The sequence below is a fragment of the Athene cunicularia genome (genome assembly GCF_003259725.1).
Source record: "Athene cunicularia isolate RWA chromosome Z unlocalized genomic scaffold, athCun1 chrZ_part4, whole genome shotgun sequence".
NCBI lineage: Eukaryota > Metazoa > Chordata > Aves > Strigiformes > Strigidae > Athene > Athene cunicularia.
Genome location: NW_020799145.1, coordinates 1600606 through 1617833, shown reverse-complemented (window position 1 = coordinate 1617833; position 17228 = coordinate 1600606). Strand labels below are relative to the sequence as shown.

The 17228-nt window shown below is 40.1% G+C and overlaps 1 protein-coding gene across 1 annotated transcript in view; it reads right to left on the bottom strand.

The window, feature by feature from the left end:
- The window catches only part of SMARCA2 (SWI/SNF related, matrix associated, actin dependent regulator of chromatin, subfamily a, member 2), a 109630-nt gene extending 106605 nt beyond the window's left edge, over positions 1-3025 (bottom strand). Inside the window, exon 1 of the mRNA XM_026866823.1 lies at positions 2768-3025. Coding sequence (XP_026722624.1) covers positions 2768-2992 — 225 coding nt within the window. The 5' untranslated portion in view covers positions 2993-3025. The remainder of the gene's footprint in view (positions 1-2767) is intronic.
- Positions 3026-17228: the final 14203 nt, after the last annotated feature.

The window sequence follows — 17228 nt, the reverse complement described above, 5'->3', positions numbered from 1 at the left end:
TACTTTGGATTTTTTCATTTTTTATGCATTATATTATTATTTGTACATTTCACTACTTAGTTCATTAATTTTAAAAGAACCACATCCTATTGCATACATGGGAAAAAAATGAGTTATGTTACATCATGACTTGAAAGTTAAACTGCTTTACATAACACTAAGCAGAAAGGAAACATTTACTTGGTCAAACTGCAGATGGTTGAGCAGTTTTTTAATTACATGGATCAACACTCAAGTAGTATTTGCAAAATAGTCTAGAGGCACCCTTCCACAGCATTTCTTAAACAGACCCTTCCCTTACTTGTCACAGTTCAGTATTTCTGGGGTTACACAGGAAAACAGACCAGAAAACTGATCTAGACTGAAAAATTAACCAGGAATATTTTTTTTTCCACATGGTCCAGCAGACTCATTTTCTAACTTAGTCATACACATGAAACATGCTGGAATTGTTAAGTGGCAAACTAGAGGACAGCAAGGCTGTTGCTACTAAAATACAGACTTGTGAAATGACAGCCTTTGTTCCATTATCAGAATCAAGGTACAGAATAGAGAAAGTAATTTATTGTAACTATAATGACTGGTGATCTTCGAATTAGCTATCCAGACTCTTCATATTCATGGTGCATTTTTCAAAACATCTCAATGCCACATCAATGGGAGAATTTCTACTCTGGCTCACAGAACTTCTGAGATGCTTCTAAAGCCTCTGAGAGAACTCTGTGGAGTGACGTTTGTTTCTGATGTTAACATAGCATAAAATGTCTGAAGAACACACAAGATGAAACAGAATATAGCAGTTAAAAACATAACGAATGGATAATTAAATCATTTGAATGGAAAACTGTCCTGGTTTCAGATGGGATAGAGTTAAATTTTCTGCTTAGTAGCTAAAATAGTGCTGTGTTTTGGATTCAGTACAGGCTTTGGTATGAGAAGAATGTTTATAATACACTGATGCTTTTAGCTGTTGCTAAGAGATCAAGGAGTCTCCAACTCTCCATGTTCTGTCCGCATGCAGGTGTACAAGAAGCTGGGGAGGAGCACAGCCAGAGCAACGGACTCAAACTGGACAGTGGAGTATTGCTTATCAGGTAATGTCATGCTCAGTATAAAAAGGAGGGGTGGCCAGGAAGGAGGGGGTTCTCTCTCACTTCTGTGATTGCGACTGCAGGTTCTTTGTATCTGGGGATTGCTAGCCAGGAATGGGGTGGGTATCAGTCAGAGGGTGGTGAGCAGTCGCATTGTGCATTACCCATCTGTACTTACTATTATTGTTACTGCTTTATTCTATTTCAATTATTAAACTGTTTTTACCTCAACCTACCACACTCCCTACCTTTACCCTGCTCATTCTATCCCCCATCCCCTGTGCAGAGGTGAGCAAGCAGCTGCGTGGTGTTCGGCTGCCAGATGGGTTTAAACCAGATAAAAATTCCTGGTGCTGCCCTCTTCTTCTGCAGGTACAGAATCTCTTAAAACCAGAAAGAAACAAGAGAACTGAAAGATGTAAAAAGTGTGGCTGTCTATGAAGTTTAGGGCATTCACCAGGGTACTAGAAGCTTAGTCTGTAACTGACCCCACAAAAAAGGAAATGTCTATTGCAAATGTCTGGCTAATAGAGAAATTATATGCTTCAAGATTCAAATGCAAAAGCTTTAGTTAATGAATGTACTGACCTCTAAGAAATTCCAACAGATCAGTACAAATGGGCAGCTGGATCATGGCCTCCTTCACTTCAGCTAACCTTGTGCTATTAGACATTTCAATGATACAGTTCTTCATGCAAAACATGGTCGTGTCATACCCTCTATTGACTGGACACTGTTTTAACTGTTTTAATGAATGAAACTGATCCATATGTGAAAATGACAACATCAAGAAGTTGCCAATTCATGAGGAAAATTAAAATAAGTTTTTATTATTTTAGAAATAAATTTTAATACTAAATTTAGGAGTTTTTCTGTGTGCATATAACAACTGCAAGTGGAATCAATAATAGTTACCAAAATATTTTCTCTGTCTTGACTCTGTAAACTGTTACTGTGTATTTCTGAGAGTAGATGATTATTTTCAGCAATAAATCTCTGGTACACAAATAAATAAAAATAATAATACATAAAGAGACTGTTCTCACAAAGGAAATTCCACACCAGAAATATTTCCTGAAAGCAAAAGACTTTAATCATCATTTAAGCACACATGTATGACAACAACCACTGAAGTCTTCACATGTTCCAAGCTACATAATTTTAAATTATTTAGTAAGATGGAGCCTTTACAAAAAACTTGGAAAATGGTTTTCCATCAACACAGAAGAGTAAACAAATTTGTAAGCACAAGCCCTGTAAGTTAAAAGTATTATTAAAAAAAAAATTTAAAAAGTTCATGCAAAACTAAAAAACACCCCAGAAAAACACAAGGCACATCCAAACAGACAAGAAGAAACTAAGAAAAAAGGTGGTTAGAATGGCCTCCCACAATTTTTTCCCCAGTAATATCTATCTTACTGAAAAGTTCAGTTTACAAATGAAGATTTGCAAACTACTATATAGTTCAAAGTAGTCTACTAAGAACAAGGAAACTGTTTCATCTGATATATGCATCATCTTTAGCAATAAATACAGCAGTAGATGTGTACCTACAGTTTTGCAGATGATACATCATGTGTAATAGCAGTTATGGAGGTATGAATGTAGTGTAAGTATTGTTTTTTTAATCAGTGGAGAGAACTAGGAAAAAAGGTTCACTTGTAATAAACTATTACCTTATGCATTTGATGCATGCCTTCCTGTGGATACTCAGTAGGCCCCATTGTTGGCATTGGATGTGGGACACTGGGTGGACCAGGACTTGGCCCCATCATGCTGTGAACTGAGCCAGGAGATGGCCCTGGTCCTGGGCTAGGTCCTAGAATCGGTCCAGGTGAAGGTCCTGGTCCAGGAGAAGGACCAGGATGAGGCATGGCGCCAGGGTCTGTAGGCGTGGACATCTATTTTCTGTCTCCTTTTCAATTAGCAGAATAGCTCTAATAACAAAACAAAACAAAACCAGAATTTCTATATGACATTAGGGGCATTGAAAAAAATGTAATTAAATCTACTGGCAATCACTATACACACATGCACATACACATGCAATCTGTCATCAGCAGAAAATGCTTAAACAATCCTTAATGTTGCACATTACTTGACCATCCTTCTAAATGCCCACTGGAAGCATAAGGATCCTGATAGTTCAGTCAATTTCTGGATGTTTTTATGTTATCATCAGATGTGGGTTTAAGCACAGTATTACTAAAGGCGGGGAAGATAGCTGGGCACCTCCGTAACATATGTGTCTTCAAAAATCTCTCCCTAAACAGATGTGACTGTACTGAAATTCATACTTAAAAAATTCATGTAACGCAACAAAACAAGTATTAAAAGGACTATTGAGACTATTTTCTGACTTCAAAATATTAATGGTTATCTCTGTATGCAATCATAACAGCAAACAAAACAGACAACAGAAAAGACAACTACTTTGGACTGAATAGTTATAATTCACTTGAGGGGTTCTGCCAATGTCACAAACCAGAAGAGTGCAGATCAAGTGGCTTATGAAACTCTTAAGTGCCCTGAGAACAAACAACAGGCTTTTACAGGCTGGAAAACCAACCATTACTACATTTTTATTTCTGTGTTCTCATAGAATAAATTGATGCAGGCTAATGCTTGAAATATTCTTCAGTTTTCCGAGAATTTTTATCAATGTCTGTTGGGAACATTTTCTTTACTCATGTCAGAGTATTTTAATGCAGTGATGAAGCTGCTATATTTTTGCAGAAGCAATGGTCAGTTGCTGCTAATGAGATGAGTCATGTTTCTTGGTACTCCCCGCTCCCAAAAGCACCACTTTCATTTGTTTGATCATAAAGTGGTCTCATTAATTGAGTGGTTAAGCCAGCAGAAACGTAACTCTATAATTAAAAACAACAACAACAACAAAAAACAAAACAAACAAACAAAAAAACCAACGTAACCCATCTAGTGATTCAAGTGACTGAACTGAATTTCTGAAAGGATAGATGAGTCCCACTGCCAGCACAAGCAAGCAAGCAGGATCACCACTTTCAGCACCAGATGACCATTAGACAGGCTTAGCCTGTTCCCCTTGTTTACTTTGGGTGTATAGTGAGGTTACCTCCCCATGATACTGGTTCCATAATAACAAAACCAATACAATGAAAAATGTGTCTTACTAAAAGGCATTCTAATTTAGTACATTACAAGGTAATAATGATGTAATGGTACATTACAAGGCCTAAAACAACACCCTGTCCAAGCCTCTCTCCTCGCTGATTTTATCACAAAGAGTGTTCCACCTTCCACAACTGGGTTTATCGCCATCCACAGTTAGCAGTAATTACTTTCTAACACGAGTAATTGGTGTAACCCTGTTATGACACTGCTTATACAAAGCCACACTGTAACACTGCAAATGCCCTGGCCTGTAGTCAAATTAAGAAACAGACTCAAGAAAAACAAAGTACTCTCCCAAGTTTCCCAACAAAAAAAAAAAAAAAGAAGGCCTATCTGCAAGACATGTCAGCAAAAAAGTAGACTGGTGCTTACTACTATCAATAAGGGAATTCAAAAAGAACATCATCTTTCTTCTTTTATGAGCAACAGTCCTTACTTATCAGAACCCTCACAGAAGATAAAATGCTACTCCGTCAAACCATTTTCACCGATTTACCCCCAATTACCTACTCATTCTGTCAGGATCAAAACTGGCTTAATAGCTTTTGCTTACAAATTGCCTTTTGTTATGTTTTAATAGATACTAGTCTGTTCTGAGTAAAGGCAACAAATTAGAATAATGCTTAACTCATTTAAAATAAAATATCCTCACCTAAAATAAGCTACTCTGGGATCATATTTTCTTGCAAGGTAAAACAGGAAGATGTCTATGAAGCCTCTCTGTTCAAAACAAAACACTATGGTCACTAATTACTGCCCTCCAACCCCAGGACATTACCAGAAAAGGAATCAAGTTATCGAATGTTCACAACTGCATACACCATGCCATAGCTTCCTGTAAGAGGACTACAGTTTAGCTGCATAAAGGACAACAGACGTTTCCACACAACAAAGAGGTTTTATGTCAGTCAATTGTTACATTGCAAAATGTAAGACTGACACTCTCACAGATGACCCTCTCTGCGCATAAGCCAAATGCAATCCATTTAACAAGGTAGAATCTAGTACCACACTGCTATCAAGAAAAATGTATACAGAACCACAATGCAATCAATTATAAATCTATCAGTGTACAGCATCCCAAAATATCCTATTTCACAAGACTGCTACCTTAACCTACCCATTAAAATGGGTATCAAAATCTCCCCCTCTATTCACTTCTATTTCTAATTCAACTTGCAGTTCTCATAAAAATTAAGTGGCTTCAGCCTCAGCTCCACTAGTTATACTGTTATTTACATATACATCAACATGTCCTGCACACAAATTTGGAAAATTTAAAATTCTTTTTAATGGGCTAGCAAATGCCCAACCTGTGAAAAACAGTAACAACCACAGGGGAATGTTGCACCCTTTCCACCAGATCAAGTCCCTTCATTATTCTCCTTTAAGAGCAGATAAACTCACCAATTTCACATAACTGTGAATTGTCTTAAACGGATTTATATTCCGAGATTTTTGTATGTCAAAGAACATAATTCTATGAAAAAAAAATATAATAATTATAAGATCTGTACAAGATGAACATACAATACTGGAAAATACTATTTAAATGCAAGTAATAAATCCTGTCCAAAGATACCCATAAAGACAATTTTGTTTCTGGTAATATTAGCCCACAAAATTTAAAAAACAGCCAGTCATAAACCAGAACACACTATATATGGCCCTCCCAAATAAGGATCTGTTCACAGAACAGAAATGCTAAAAAGCTTATGATTTAACATGTTTCAAAACCAGCTTAGTTTATATTTACTAAGACTGATATTGTATAAAAAGCCATAGAGATTACATACCCTATTCAATAAAGTTCATTAAGAGCTAGATACCTAGTTCCTCTAGGCCATTATAAAAGTCTCATTAAAGACAAAGCAAAAATCTACAAAAGAGATAACAGGTGCAGCAGTGGCCAAGCTCCATCCAGATAACAATGGTATTAGTTTGGGTAAATTCTCATGCCTAATGAAGCCAACTCCCTGCCAAAGCCAATGCTGACCCATCTGTTTGGACTGCTTTTTAATGAGTAGTTTCTCTTAGAATTAAAAAGCATAAGAGGAAAGTAAATGCTTCTAACAGATTACAAAGACTTTCATAAAGTGTAAAACAAATTTCCATCTCATTGTCCCAAATTGTAAGGCTGCTGGCCCTGATTTTCAAATGCATTACAGAATCACAGAATCATTACATACTGTCAAATTGTTTCTCAATTGTCCATCTTAAAATTTCCTCATGGGAGTAATGTTATTCAAATGACTTAAAATAAGGTGTATCTCTTTTTGAACTGTAATTTCTTATCACTTCTTATGTTTATTTATATCAACATCATAAAATCCCTTCTGTGAACAGTCCCAAATAAAACCAGTGTGGATGTAATTGTGATGAATCACACAGTTCTTCCTGTGGTCTAACCTCTGCTAGTGTCCTGGGTTCACTTAGCATAAAGCTAATTTCCAGAAGAAGCTGGGAGGGGACACAGCCAGGATAGCTGACCCAAACTAGCCAAGGGGGTATTCAATACCATATGATGTCATTCTCAGTATGTATGTACTGGAGGAGCTGGCTGGGGGCAGTGGGGATTGTGGCTCTGGAATGAGCTGGGCATCAGGTTCCAGGTGGTGAGTAATTGCACTGTGCACCACTTGTTTCACATACTCTTTCATTAGTATTATTGTTCTTATTATTTCTTCTCTCCTTGTGTTATCCTATTAAACTGTCCTTAGCCCACCAGTTTTTACACTTTTCATCTGGTGGGATGGGGAAGAGTGAGCAAGTGGCCACATGGTTCTTAGTTGCTGGCTGGGGTTACATGGCAGCAGTCCTTTTTGGCACCCAACATGGGGCACGAAGGGTTGAAATAATAACAGATCTGACCAGAGTCTGTTACAACAAATTTGTTATACATATTTCTTATATTAGTTAAATAGTTGCTGATCACAATGTTGGTTTATCTGTTCACATGGTAGTGTTATGTAAATTCTTATATGCACTATGTATTCCCTGCAGTCATGTTTATCACCTCTGGGAGAAGGATCAGGACTATCATTTTGCTGTACTGGGTAATGTCGACTTACGATACGTTTAAATCATTGGTCATAAAGTTAAGCTGTTATTTGTTTGCAGCACTGCTATTATTCCCATACCTCGGAGGCCCTCTCTCGGAATTTATTACTAATTGCACCCAATCTGTAGAGAAGACGGGAGGGGGTATTTCTCCAGCTCTTTCATCTACCCTTTTTCTTTCAGACTAATTACAGCAGCTTTTGAGAATTCTGAATATTCTTGGGATGTTCAAGGCAGCATGCTGTTACTGCTATCTCTCCTGAATGTGTTTCAGGTCTTGTTTATGGTTACAAAAATTTTTTTAAGAATACCACCCAGAGAACTACCCCAAGGCTGGACAGTCATGTATGTCATGGCATGTTGGATAAATATGGGCAGATACCTGGAAAACTTCTCACCTCCAGCGGTTTGGAGCTTCACTCCCAAACAACTACAGGACCTGATGAAGTGACAGAATATTTTAAAGGAAAATGCTGTGGCTATTCCAAAGAGCCACAACTTAACTGCACTGTGCTGGGCCCTGGCAGGTTATCTACCAAACACTGCTTGGTATTATGCAGCACTCTCAGAGGAAAGGGAAGGAAAACAGACTGACAGGCACTGCAGCTATTCCAATCCTTGTGACAAACACTATGGTTACCCCAACCCCAGCGACGGGCACTGTGGTTACTCAAACCCTGGCAACTGGTACTGCAGCTGAACCAGAGAACCAACATGTGCCAGTATCAGTTACCCCTATACAGAAGAAACAGACCAAAAAAAAAAAAATCAGTTCACTTAGTGAGGGATGAATGTGAACCAGAGCCATCACAAGAAGAGGAGGAAGAGGCAGAGCCATAGATAATCATCTGATTCCTATCCCTGAGTGAGCTGCAAGATATGCAAAAGGATTCTGACTGCCATCCAGGCAAGCACACTGTTAGCCGTTTGTTCCAATGCTGGGATAATGGAGCCAGTAGCTTGGAATTAGAGGGAAGGATAGCCAAGCAGCTGGGATCCCTGTCTAGAGAGAGGGGTAGTGACAAGGCAAATGGAAAAAAGACACAAGCCCTCAGCCTCTAAAGGCAGCTTCTGTCAGGTGTGAAGGAAACGTACCCCTTCAAGGCAGATGGTACATGTCACCCAGGCAAGTGGACCACCATGGGGAGAAGTATCCAATACTTGAGGGAACTAGCCATGCTGGAGGTGATCTATAATGATACGGATAACAAGCAGTTACCCACAGATCCAGATGAAGTCCAATGCTCATAACCCATGTGGCAGAAGTTTCTACGAAGTGCACCACCATGGTGCAGTGGATGAAGCAGCTGGTCAACTGCAGCAATATGAAGGAAGTCTCTCTTCCTCCCTATGGGCCTGCGTTTCAGCTGTGGAGAAACTGCCAGTTATGACAGCTGAGAAACTGTCCCAAGAGTTCCTATGACTTGAGGATAAGTTCCGCATTCCACCTGTATGGGCCTTTATCTTGGCTATTAAAAATAAGCACTCTTCTGCTCAAGAGAGATGACATAGAAGGTACACATCATGGGGTACCCGGTGGTTTTACCCGTGACCACAGAGAGGACATGAGGGAGTGGGATGGGAAACTCTTTTCAACCTCAGAGGCACGGGTATGTGTGTTGCAAGGAAAAACAATCACAAGAAGTGATTCTTCCTGAAAAAATGCCATGCCATTGTCTGGCAGGCAGTTCCCCAGAGCAAGCAGAACAGCTGATGTCACTTCTGATTCTCTTGAAGGGACTTCTGATTCGTTTTTACAAGTAATTAGTAACAAATACTATGACCAGGATTAGAGGTACCCTGCCTCCAGCCAAGTGGAGGAAAGGACAACCAAGTTTACTGAACAGTGTGGATTCGATGGCCTGGCACATCAGACCCACCAGAGCATAAGGCTCTATAGTGGACACTGGTGCACAATGTACCCTAGTGACATCAAGCTACATAGGGGCAGAACTCATCAGAATATCTGGAGTGACAGGGGGATCCCAACAGATAACTGTATTGGAAGATGAAGTGAGTCTAACTGGAAATGAGTGGCATAAACACCCCACGGTGACTGATCCTGATGCCCCGTGTATCCTTGGCATAAACTACCTCAGGGGAGAGTATTTCAAAGACCCAAAAAGGTACTGGTGGGCCTTTAGCATAGCTGCCTTGAAGATGAAGGAATGTGAACAGCTGTCTGCTCTGACCAGTGTCTCCAAGGACCGTTCTGTTGTGGGGTTGCTGAGGGTTGAAGAACAGGTGCCAATCACTACCACAGCAGTGCACCAATGGCAATATCACACCAACCAAGACTCACAGATTCCCATCCACAAGCATCAACTAGAAAGCCAAGGGATGATCAGCAAAACTCACTCACCCTTTAATAGTCCCATATAGCCAGTACAAAAATCTAATGGAGAGTGAAGACTAACTGCTGAGTGTCACCATACTGGTCATGCTAGAGCTTCAATATGAACTGGAGTGGTATACCACAACTGATATTGCTACCGCATTTTTCTCAATCCTTTGGCAGCACAGTCCAGGCCACAGTTTGCTTTCACTTGGAGGGTTGTCCAGTACATCTGGAATCGATGGCTCCAGGGCACAGCCCCACCATTATGTTATGGACTTATCCAGACTGCACTGGGACAGGGTGAAGCTCCAGTACACCTGCAATACATTGATGACATCATTGTATGGGGTGATACAGCAGAAGTTTTTGAGAAAGGGGAGAAAATAATTCAGATCCTTCTGAAAGCTAGTTTTGCCATAAAACAAAGCCAAGTCAAGGGACCTGCACAGAGATCCAGTTTATAGAAATAAAATGGCAAGATAAACATTATCAGATCCCAATGGATATGATCAACAAAATAGAAGCTATGTGTCCACCAACCAGCAAAAAGGAAACACAAGTGTTTTTACATGTTGTAGGTTTTTGGAGGATACATATTCCTGATTACAGTGTAATTGTAAATCCCTTCTATGAGATGACCTGGAAGAAGCACGATTTTAACTGGTGCTTTGAACAAATTAAACAAGAAATAGTTCATGCAGTAGCCTTTGGACCAGTCAGGACGAGATGTGCTCTACATCACAGCGAGGGAGATGGCCCTACCCGGAGTCTGTCAGAGAGCACCAGAGGAGACCCAAGGCTGACCCCTGGTGTCTTAGAGTCAGGGATACAGAGGATCCAAGGCCTCCTACACTCCAATTGAAAAAATATATTGGCAGTGTATGAAGGGGTTTGAGATGCCTCAAAAGTAGCTGGTACAGAAGCACAGCTCCTCTTGGCACCCTGACTACCAGTGCTGCACTGGATGTTCAAAGGAATGATCCCCTCCACACATCATACAACTGATGCCACATGGAGTAAGTGAGTCACGCTGACTACACAGTGGGCTCAAATGGGAAAATCCAGTCACCCAGGAATTCTGGAAGTAATCACAGACTGTCCAGAAGGCAAAGATTTTGGAGTGTCAACAGAGGAGGAAGTTACACGTGCTGAAGAGGCGCCACTGTTATAATGAACTGCCAGAAAATGAGAAGCAATATTCCCTGTTCACTGAGGGGACCTGACACATTGTGGGAAAACACTGGAGATGGGAAACTGCTGTGTGGAGTCCTATACAAGTCACAGAAACTGCTGAAGGAGAAGGTGCATTGAGCCAGTCTGCAGAAGTGAAAGCCATCCAGCTAGTTTTAGATATTGATGAACAAGAGAAATGGCCAGTGTTCTCTCTATATACTGACTCATGGATGGTGGCAAATGCTCTGTGACGCGGTTGCAGCAATGGAAATAGAGCAATTGGCAGTGCAGGGGTAAACTCATCTGGGCTGCTGCATTGTGACAAGATATTGCTGCCCATCTAGAGAAGCTGGTTGTAAAAATAGGTCACGTAGATGCCCATGTACCTAAGGTAGGGCCATCGAAGAATATAAAAAGAACTAGCAGGCATATCAGGCTGCTAAGATTTAAGTGGCTCAGGTAGATTTGGACTAGCAACATAAGGGTGAATTATTTATAGCTTGATGGGCCCATGAGACCTCAGGCCATAAAAGGAGAGATGGAACATAAAGATGGGCTTGGGATCAAGTGGTGGACTTGGCCATGGACACTACTGCAAAGGTTATCCATGAATGCAAAACATGTGCTGCAGTCAAGCAAGCCAAACAGTTAAAGCCTCTGTAACATGGAGGACGATGGTTAAAATACAGGTACAGGAAGGCCTGACACATTGACTGTACCACGCTCCCACAAACCTACCAAGGCAAGTGCCATTGTAAAATGGTGGAAGCCACCTAGGAAACATATGCCATGCCCCATGCCACTGCCCAGAACACTATCTTGGGCCAGGCATTGAAAAGCAAGTCTTATGGAAAAATGGTACCCCAGGAAGAATTAAGTCAGATAACAGGACTCATTTCTGAAACAACCTCATATATACCTGGGCCAAAGAGCATAGCACTGAGTGAGTATATCACATTCTCTAACATGCACCAACCTCCAGAAAAATCAAACAATACAATGGACTGCTAAAAACTACACTGTGAGCAGTGGGGGATGGGACCTTTCAACACTGGGATACACATTTAGCAAAAGCCACCCAATTAGTCAACACTAGAGGATCTACAAATCAAGCTACCCCTGCCCAGTCAAAACTTCCACATACTGCAGAAAGGAATAAAGTTCCTGCAGTGCACATGAAGAAAACGTTAGGGAAGACAGTCTGGATTAGAGTCCTGCCTTGGGCAAAGGCAAACCAATCCATGGGATTGCTTTTGCTAAAGGACCTTGGTGTACTTGGTGAGTGATGCAGAAGGATGGGGAAGTTCAACGTGAACCTCAAGGGAATTTGATTTTGAGTGAGAATAGCTGATGAATGAAATTGTATGATGTTAATTGCTAAATAACCGTGCCACCATATGTCATCACTACCACAGTTGCTATGTGCCATACCAATGGTATTACAGTACGAATCACACAAGTCACTGAAAGATATACTTTGATGAAACTGAGCGAAGTGCAGCAGTGATGGAACTTAAGGTGGTGCCCAGCAACTTCCTCAAGATTGACATCTTCAAGCGGCAGATTGTGGGCATGGGCTGCGCCAGATACACCAGCCCCAAATTCTGGATGCAGCATGCAACAATCCAACACCAGACACCATCTATCCTGCCCTGAAAGACTGTTATGACAAATGGAGTCCCATGGACTAAATGAAAAGTCCTAAAAGTCACAGACTAAATGAAGTCAACGGACACATTAGAGGGATGGCCCATAGACTAAGGGAATGATATCTGTGTGTATACATATCTATCAAAGACAGGAAAAGTGGTGATGATTAACTGAAAGTGTAGGATCTGGACATGATGTAGATGGTATAGAATAAGGGGTGGATAATGTCCTATGTTTGCTTAGGCTGGAGTTAATTTTCAGAAGAAGCTAGGAGGGAACACAGCCAGAAAAGCTGTCCCGAACTAGCCAAAGGGCATCATGCTTAGTACCATATGTACTGAGGGAGCTGGCCAGGGGCAGGGGGGACTGTGACTTGGGAAAAAGCTGGGCATCAGGTTCCAAGTGGTGAGCAATTGCACTGTGCATCACTCACTTTGTACTCTTTCATTAGTTGTGTATTATTTCTTGTCTCCTTGTGTTGTTCTATTAAACTGTCCTTATCTCAACCCATAAGCTTTTACCTTTTTCATTGGATTCTCCTCCCCATCCCACCAGGGGGTAGGGAAGAGTGAAAAAGCAGCCACATGGTGCTTAGTTGCCAGCTGGGCCTAAACCAGGGCAGCAGGCAGATCTGAGCTGAGACAGGGAGTGAAAAAAACTAGCACTGTCAAGGTAACTTTAGCCAGATGTAAATACAAGAGCCACAAAACCAAAAGCTGAAGAGAGAGACTCAGGATCTTTGCTCAACTACCTCTAGATCAAACGGTTTAGGACAGTGAGTATCTACATTATAAAGAATTTGAGGGACTATTCCCTAAGCACAAACATTTCTGCACTACCACTTTATATGCACCTAGAAGGTTTGGTTGATACAGCCCCTTTATTGTACAGTACCATCTCCACCAGCATAATGTTTCAGGATGCACAGCATCAGAGCACATTACACGTATTTTGCTATAAACCTGCTACAAACCCAAAGGTAACAAAGGCATGGATTTCTTTCACATGAAGCAAGTATGCAATATTAGTAGATGCAAAACTAAAACACAGCAGGTAACAAACCATGCAAATTACTTTGGAATTCAAGACCAGCTGGACACCCAAAAAGATACACATATTATAGACTACTTTGATGCAGGGCACACACTGAATTGAAGAACAGGCGGAGCAGTAAGTATTTATAATTCTTCTAGCTGTTTCCCTTCACCATCCAATATAACTTCTGCCTTTCCATGACTGAGTCAATCTAAACTGAACTTCAGCCAGGATGTTCTGGCCAGATCCCCTGCCTTGAATAAGTAGTGGAAAGTAAGAAACTGCATCACTTAGGTCTGATGAAAAGGAAATGTGGACCCAAGCAACAGCCACATACACACTGCAAAGCACACTGTAACTCTGCCTTTACTGAAAAATAACAACAGTCTACTTCTCCCCACACATCTCCAACTGAAGTCAAGATTCACAGGTGTCTCTGAAAAGATATACTGTGAAATTGTGATACAGTACAGGCTAAAGGAGTTATCTTTATTACACTACCATAGAAAACATGAAATTATACTGTCAGTGATTTATAGTATTTGCTTCATCTGCTAACCATAACCAAATGAAGATATTCAAAGTTTAAGAATTGATTAATAATTATAGTAGCTCATCGTAATTAAAACAAATAACAATACTTAGAAGCAAATCAGTAGGACACTCATTTGTATTGCACAACTTCACAGGACACTGCATTAACATCTATCAGGATTTAACTATTGTCATTTTGTCAAAAAATGATTTGATCAATGAACAGGTCTACGTGAAATAACAAAAAAACAGTAAAGAGTCAAATCTTCAACTAACATAAACGAGTTATGCGGTTCACATAAGAGGAGCAAAGCAACACACTAACAGCTGAAAGATCCCTTTGCATACTCATGTATGTAACTTCACTGTAACTTCAGAACCTTTTAGAAGGGAATTTGCTGTTTACAATACAAGCCACAGAATCAGAAATGCTGCACCTTAATTGCTTATCCAGATGCTTAGGCCAGAAACAAACCTCTGGACACCACTTTAACTTGATAAGTTGTCTACCAAAGACTGCCTGCATGCACCCCCACAGAGCTAGCATAATGGGTTGTGTGCTTACACCAGAAACATCATTGTGAAGTCATGTAGTGTAAGGCTCCTTTTGGCATGCAATGACAGTTTACTTTGGGTAATAGTCCTAATACTCCTTCAACCCCTTACAAATATTACTGTAGAAATTCTTACTCCTACTGTGTAGCTGTTTCAGTTTTTCATAAAGCAACTTTTCAACCAACTTACAGCCTACCCTCTTAAAAAAACTAAAATCAGCACTGAGAAATGTCTGGCTAACAGCTGCGAGTTGAATGTACTGCAGACAGTCAAAAGGCATCATCACAAGTCAGAGTTCACACAAGTTAGGCTAAGCTATGCCACCAGGGAAGAGGTTACAGCACAGAAATACTATCCTTTCTGATGGCTTTGCTACATAAGGAAAAGAGGAGGGTGGATAGCTGCAGTCAGAAGTTTAATTGCCTTTTAACACCATAGCCACAGTCACAGCAGACAATGCCCAAGATCAAATCCATGTTTGCCACATATGTAGATTCCACTGTATGTTTCAGGCACAGAAAACTGACTCATAACAGCACTGACTGGTTACAGAGTAAGTTTCCATACCACGACCTTTACCACAGGTATTGATTAGAGTTATTGAACATCATCTTCACATTAGATTCTGAAAAACAAAAGCCATAATGAGAGGTAGGCAAAAGCAAAATTCACCATAAAGACCTGCCTTGTCTTTACTTAAATAGGGAAGAAAAGCAGGAAGAAGGGCGAAGATGGTTTTAAATACAAGTTACTTATGGTGAAAAGGTATGAAAAAGGTAAAGTTTCTGTAACAACAAACTTATTTTTAACATACTTCCCAAAGGTCCCAGCTCTAAATGATCCACCTGGGTGCTCAAACCCTGCAGTGATACATAGGAAATATTCTCTACCAAGTGGAGACAAACAGGAAAATGATTATGCTTAAGAATTGATGACTTCACATGTGTCAGAAACAAATAAAACAATTTTCAGCATTAGTTGTCTTATTCTGCTCTATTTGCAAACTACGAAAGCTGCGTTTAAGCCTTACTTCTTTCCCTTATTTATCCTTCCTTATTCTATCTTGCAAACAAGCTTTTCTCTGCTGCCATTTTCATGACAAGTGATCTTTATGTCCTAACGTTGTGTTTACTACTTCACTAGAGGATCAAATAAAAAACTAAACTGATAAAGGTCAGAAGAGGTGAAGGTTCAGGAAGCAGTCTTTATATACAGAGAACTTCAACTGCAGCAGAAATCACAAAAAAATACAACAGGCATTTTAATGAGTACTTTGCAAAAGTGTTCTGAGTCATATGAAGAACGAAAAGTCTCCTTCTGAAAAGGTTCACTAGTTCACAGCAATATTACCAATCAGGACCATAAAAATTGGAAGTAAAAGTGCAGCCATTTTTAAAGTTGCTACTGTGCACATTCTGACCTCAACTTCAGAAGTCCAAGAAAAATCGAGAAAATACATCTCTAGATACTAATTTCATATAGACCTTTGTAAAGAAAATATTTAATATAAGAATGCTAGCTGGAGTACTTTTTCTCTTGTCAATTTTCAAGCCTCAGGTGTTGGTGAAAGCATTTTTCAAACTTGACAAGAAAGGCTCACAGACCACTTCAGAAATTAACAAAAGAAAAGATCTAAGGCTGCTTTGAAGACACTCTTCTGGCACATGTTCTATGAAACACCGCAGAAATACCAGTCCTAAAGCTGAGACATAATTCATGAGAGAAATACTGTATTTAATGAAACTTCACCCTCACCTCTGTCAGGTCCACATATGCTGTATGATATACTTAACTTTAAATTTATTTTTAAATGCTTGTTATCAATACAATCTTTTTGCTTTCTACTACTGATATATATGGGCAATAAAAATCTGCCTCCAATCCCATCTCTCTGGTACACCACTTTTTTCTTAGAATAACAAAAGGACCAAAGAAACAAAGATAGTAATAGGGCAACTAGGTTCCCGAAGTGAAAGTGTGCCTTTATTTGCACAACAATACTAACTTACACAGAAGAGACTGCCCCACCTTCAACATGTAACTGGTATACTACCGGAATTAAATTCCAGTACTGTGTTTATCGTCTGGGTCTTAGGGGCTGTGGTTAAAACCGAGTAACACTGAAGAAATCTAAAGCAAAACAGAAAAGAATGCAAGTGGAACAATGCTGTGTCATAGATCCCCTGCCAATTTTTTTTTTCAGAAAGCATGCAGAACACCTAAAATGGTAAAAATAAAATTTAAAAAAAGTGCCACCACAATCTTTACAGCTTTAGTTCTTCAGTTTGTTATTTACCTACCTATCTAAAAGAGTTAACCTAAAGTTCAGGAAATCAGATTATCAAACATAAGCAGCAGATACCAAGGAAAACCAACTCCAGTGCGATCTATGTAGTCATGCTGACTCTCTGGCACTCTATTTGACCATAACGCACACTTACAGGAAAAAAACAACAACAAAATCAGTAAGTGTAACTTCAGCTCGAGTTTAGAAAGTAACTTTGCTAGCCGTGTGCAGTTTGTTGTTCCACCGTCAGAAACTGGGGGCAGGAGGAGGGAGATAAGATAAAATACTCCATTTCTCCCCGCAACACGCACGTAACGAAGCGCGGTCGTGGGGGAGTCCCGGCACCGTACGT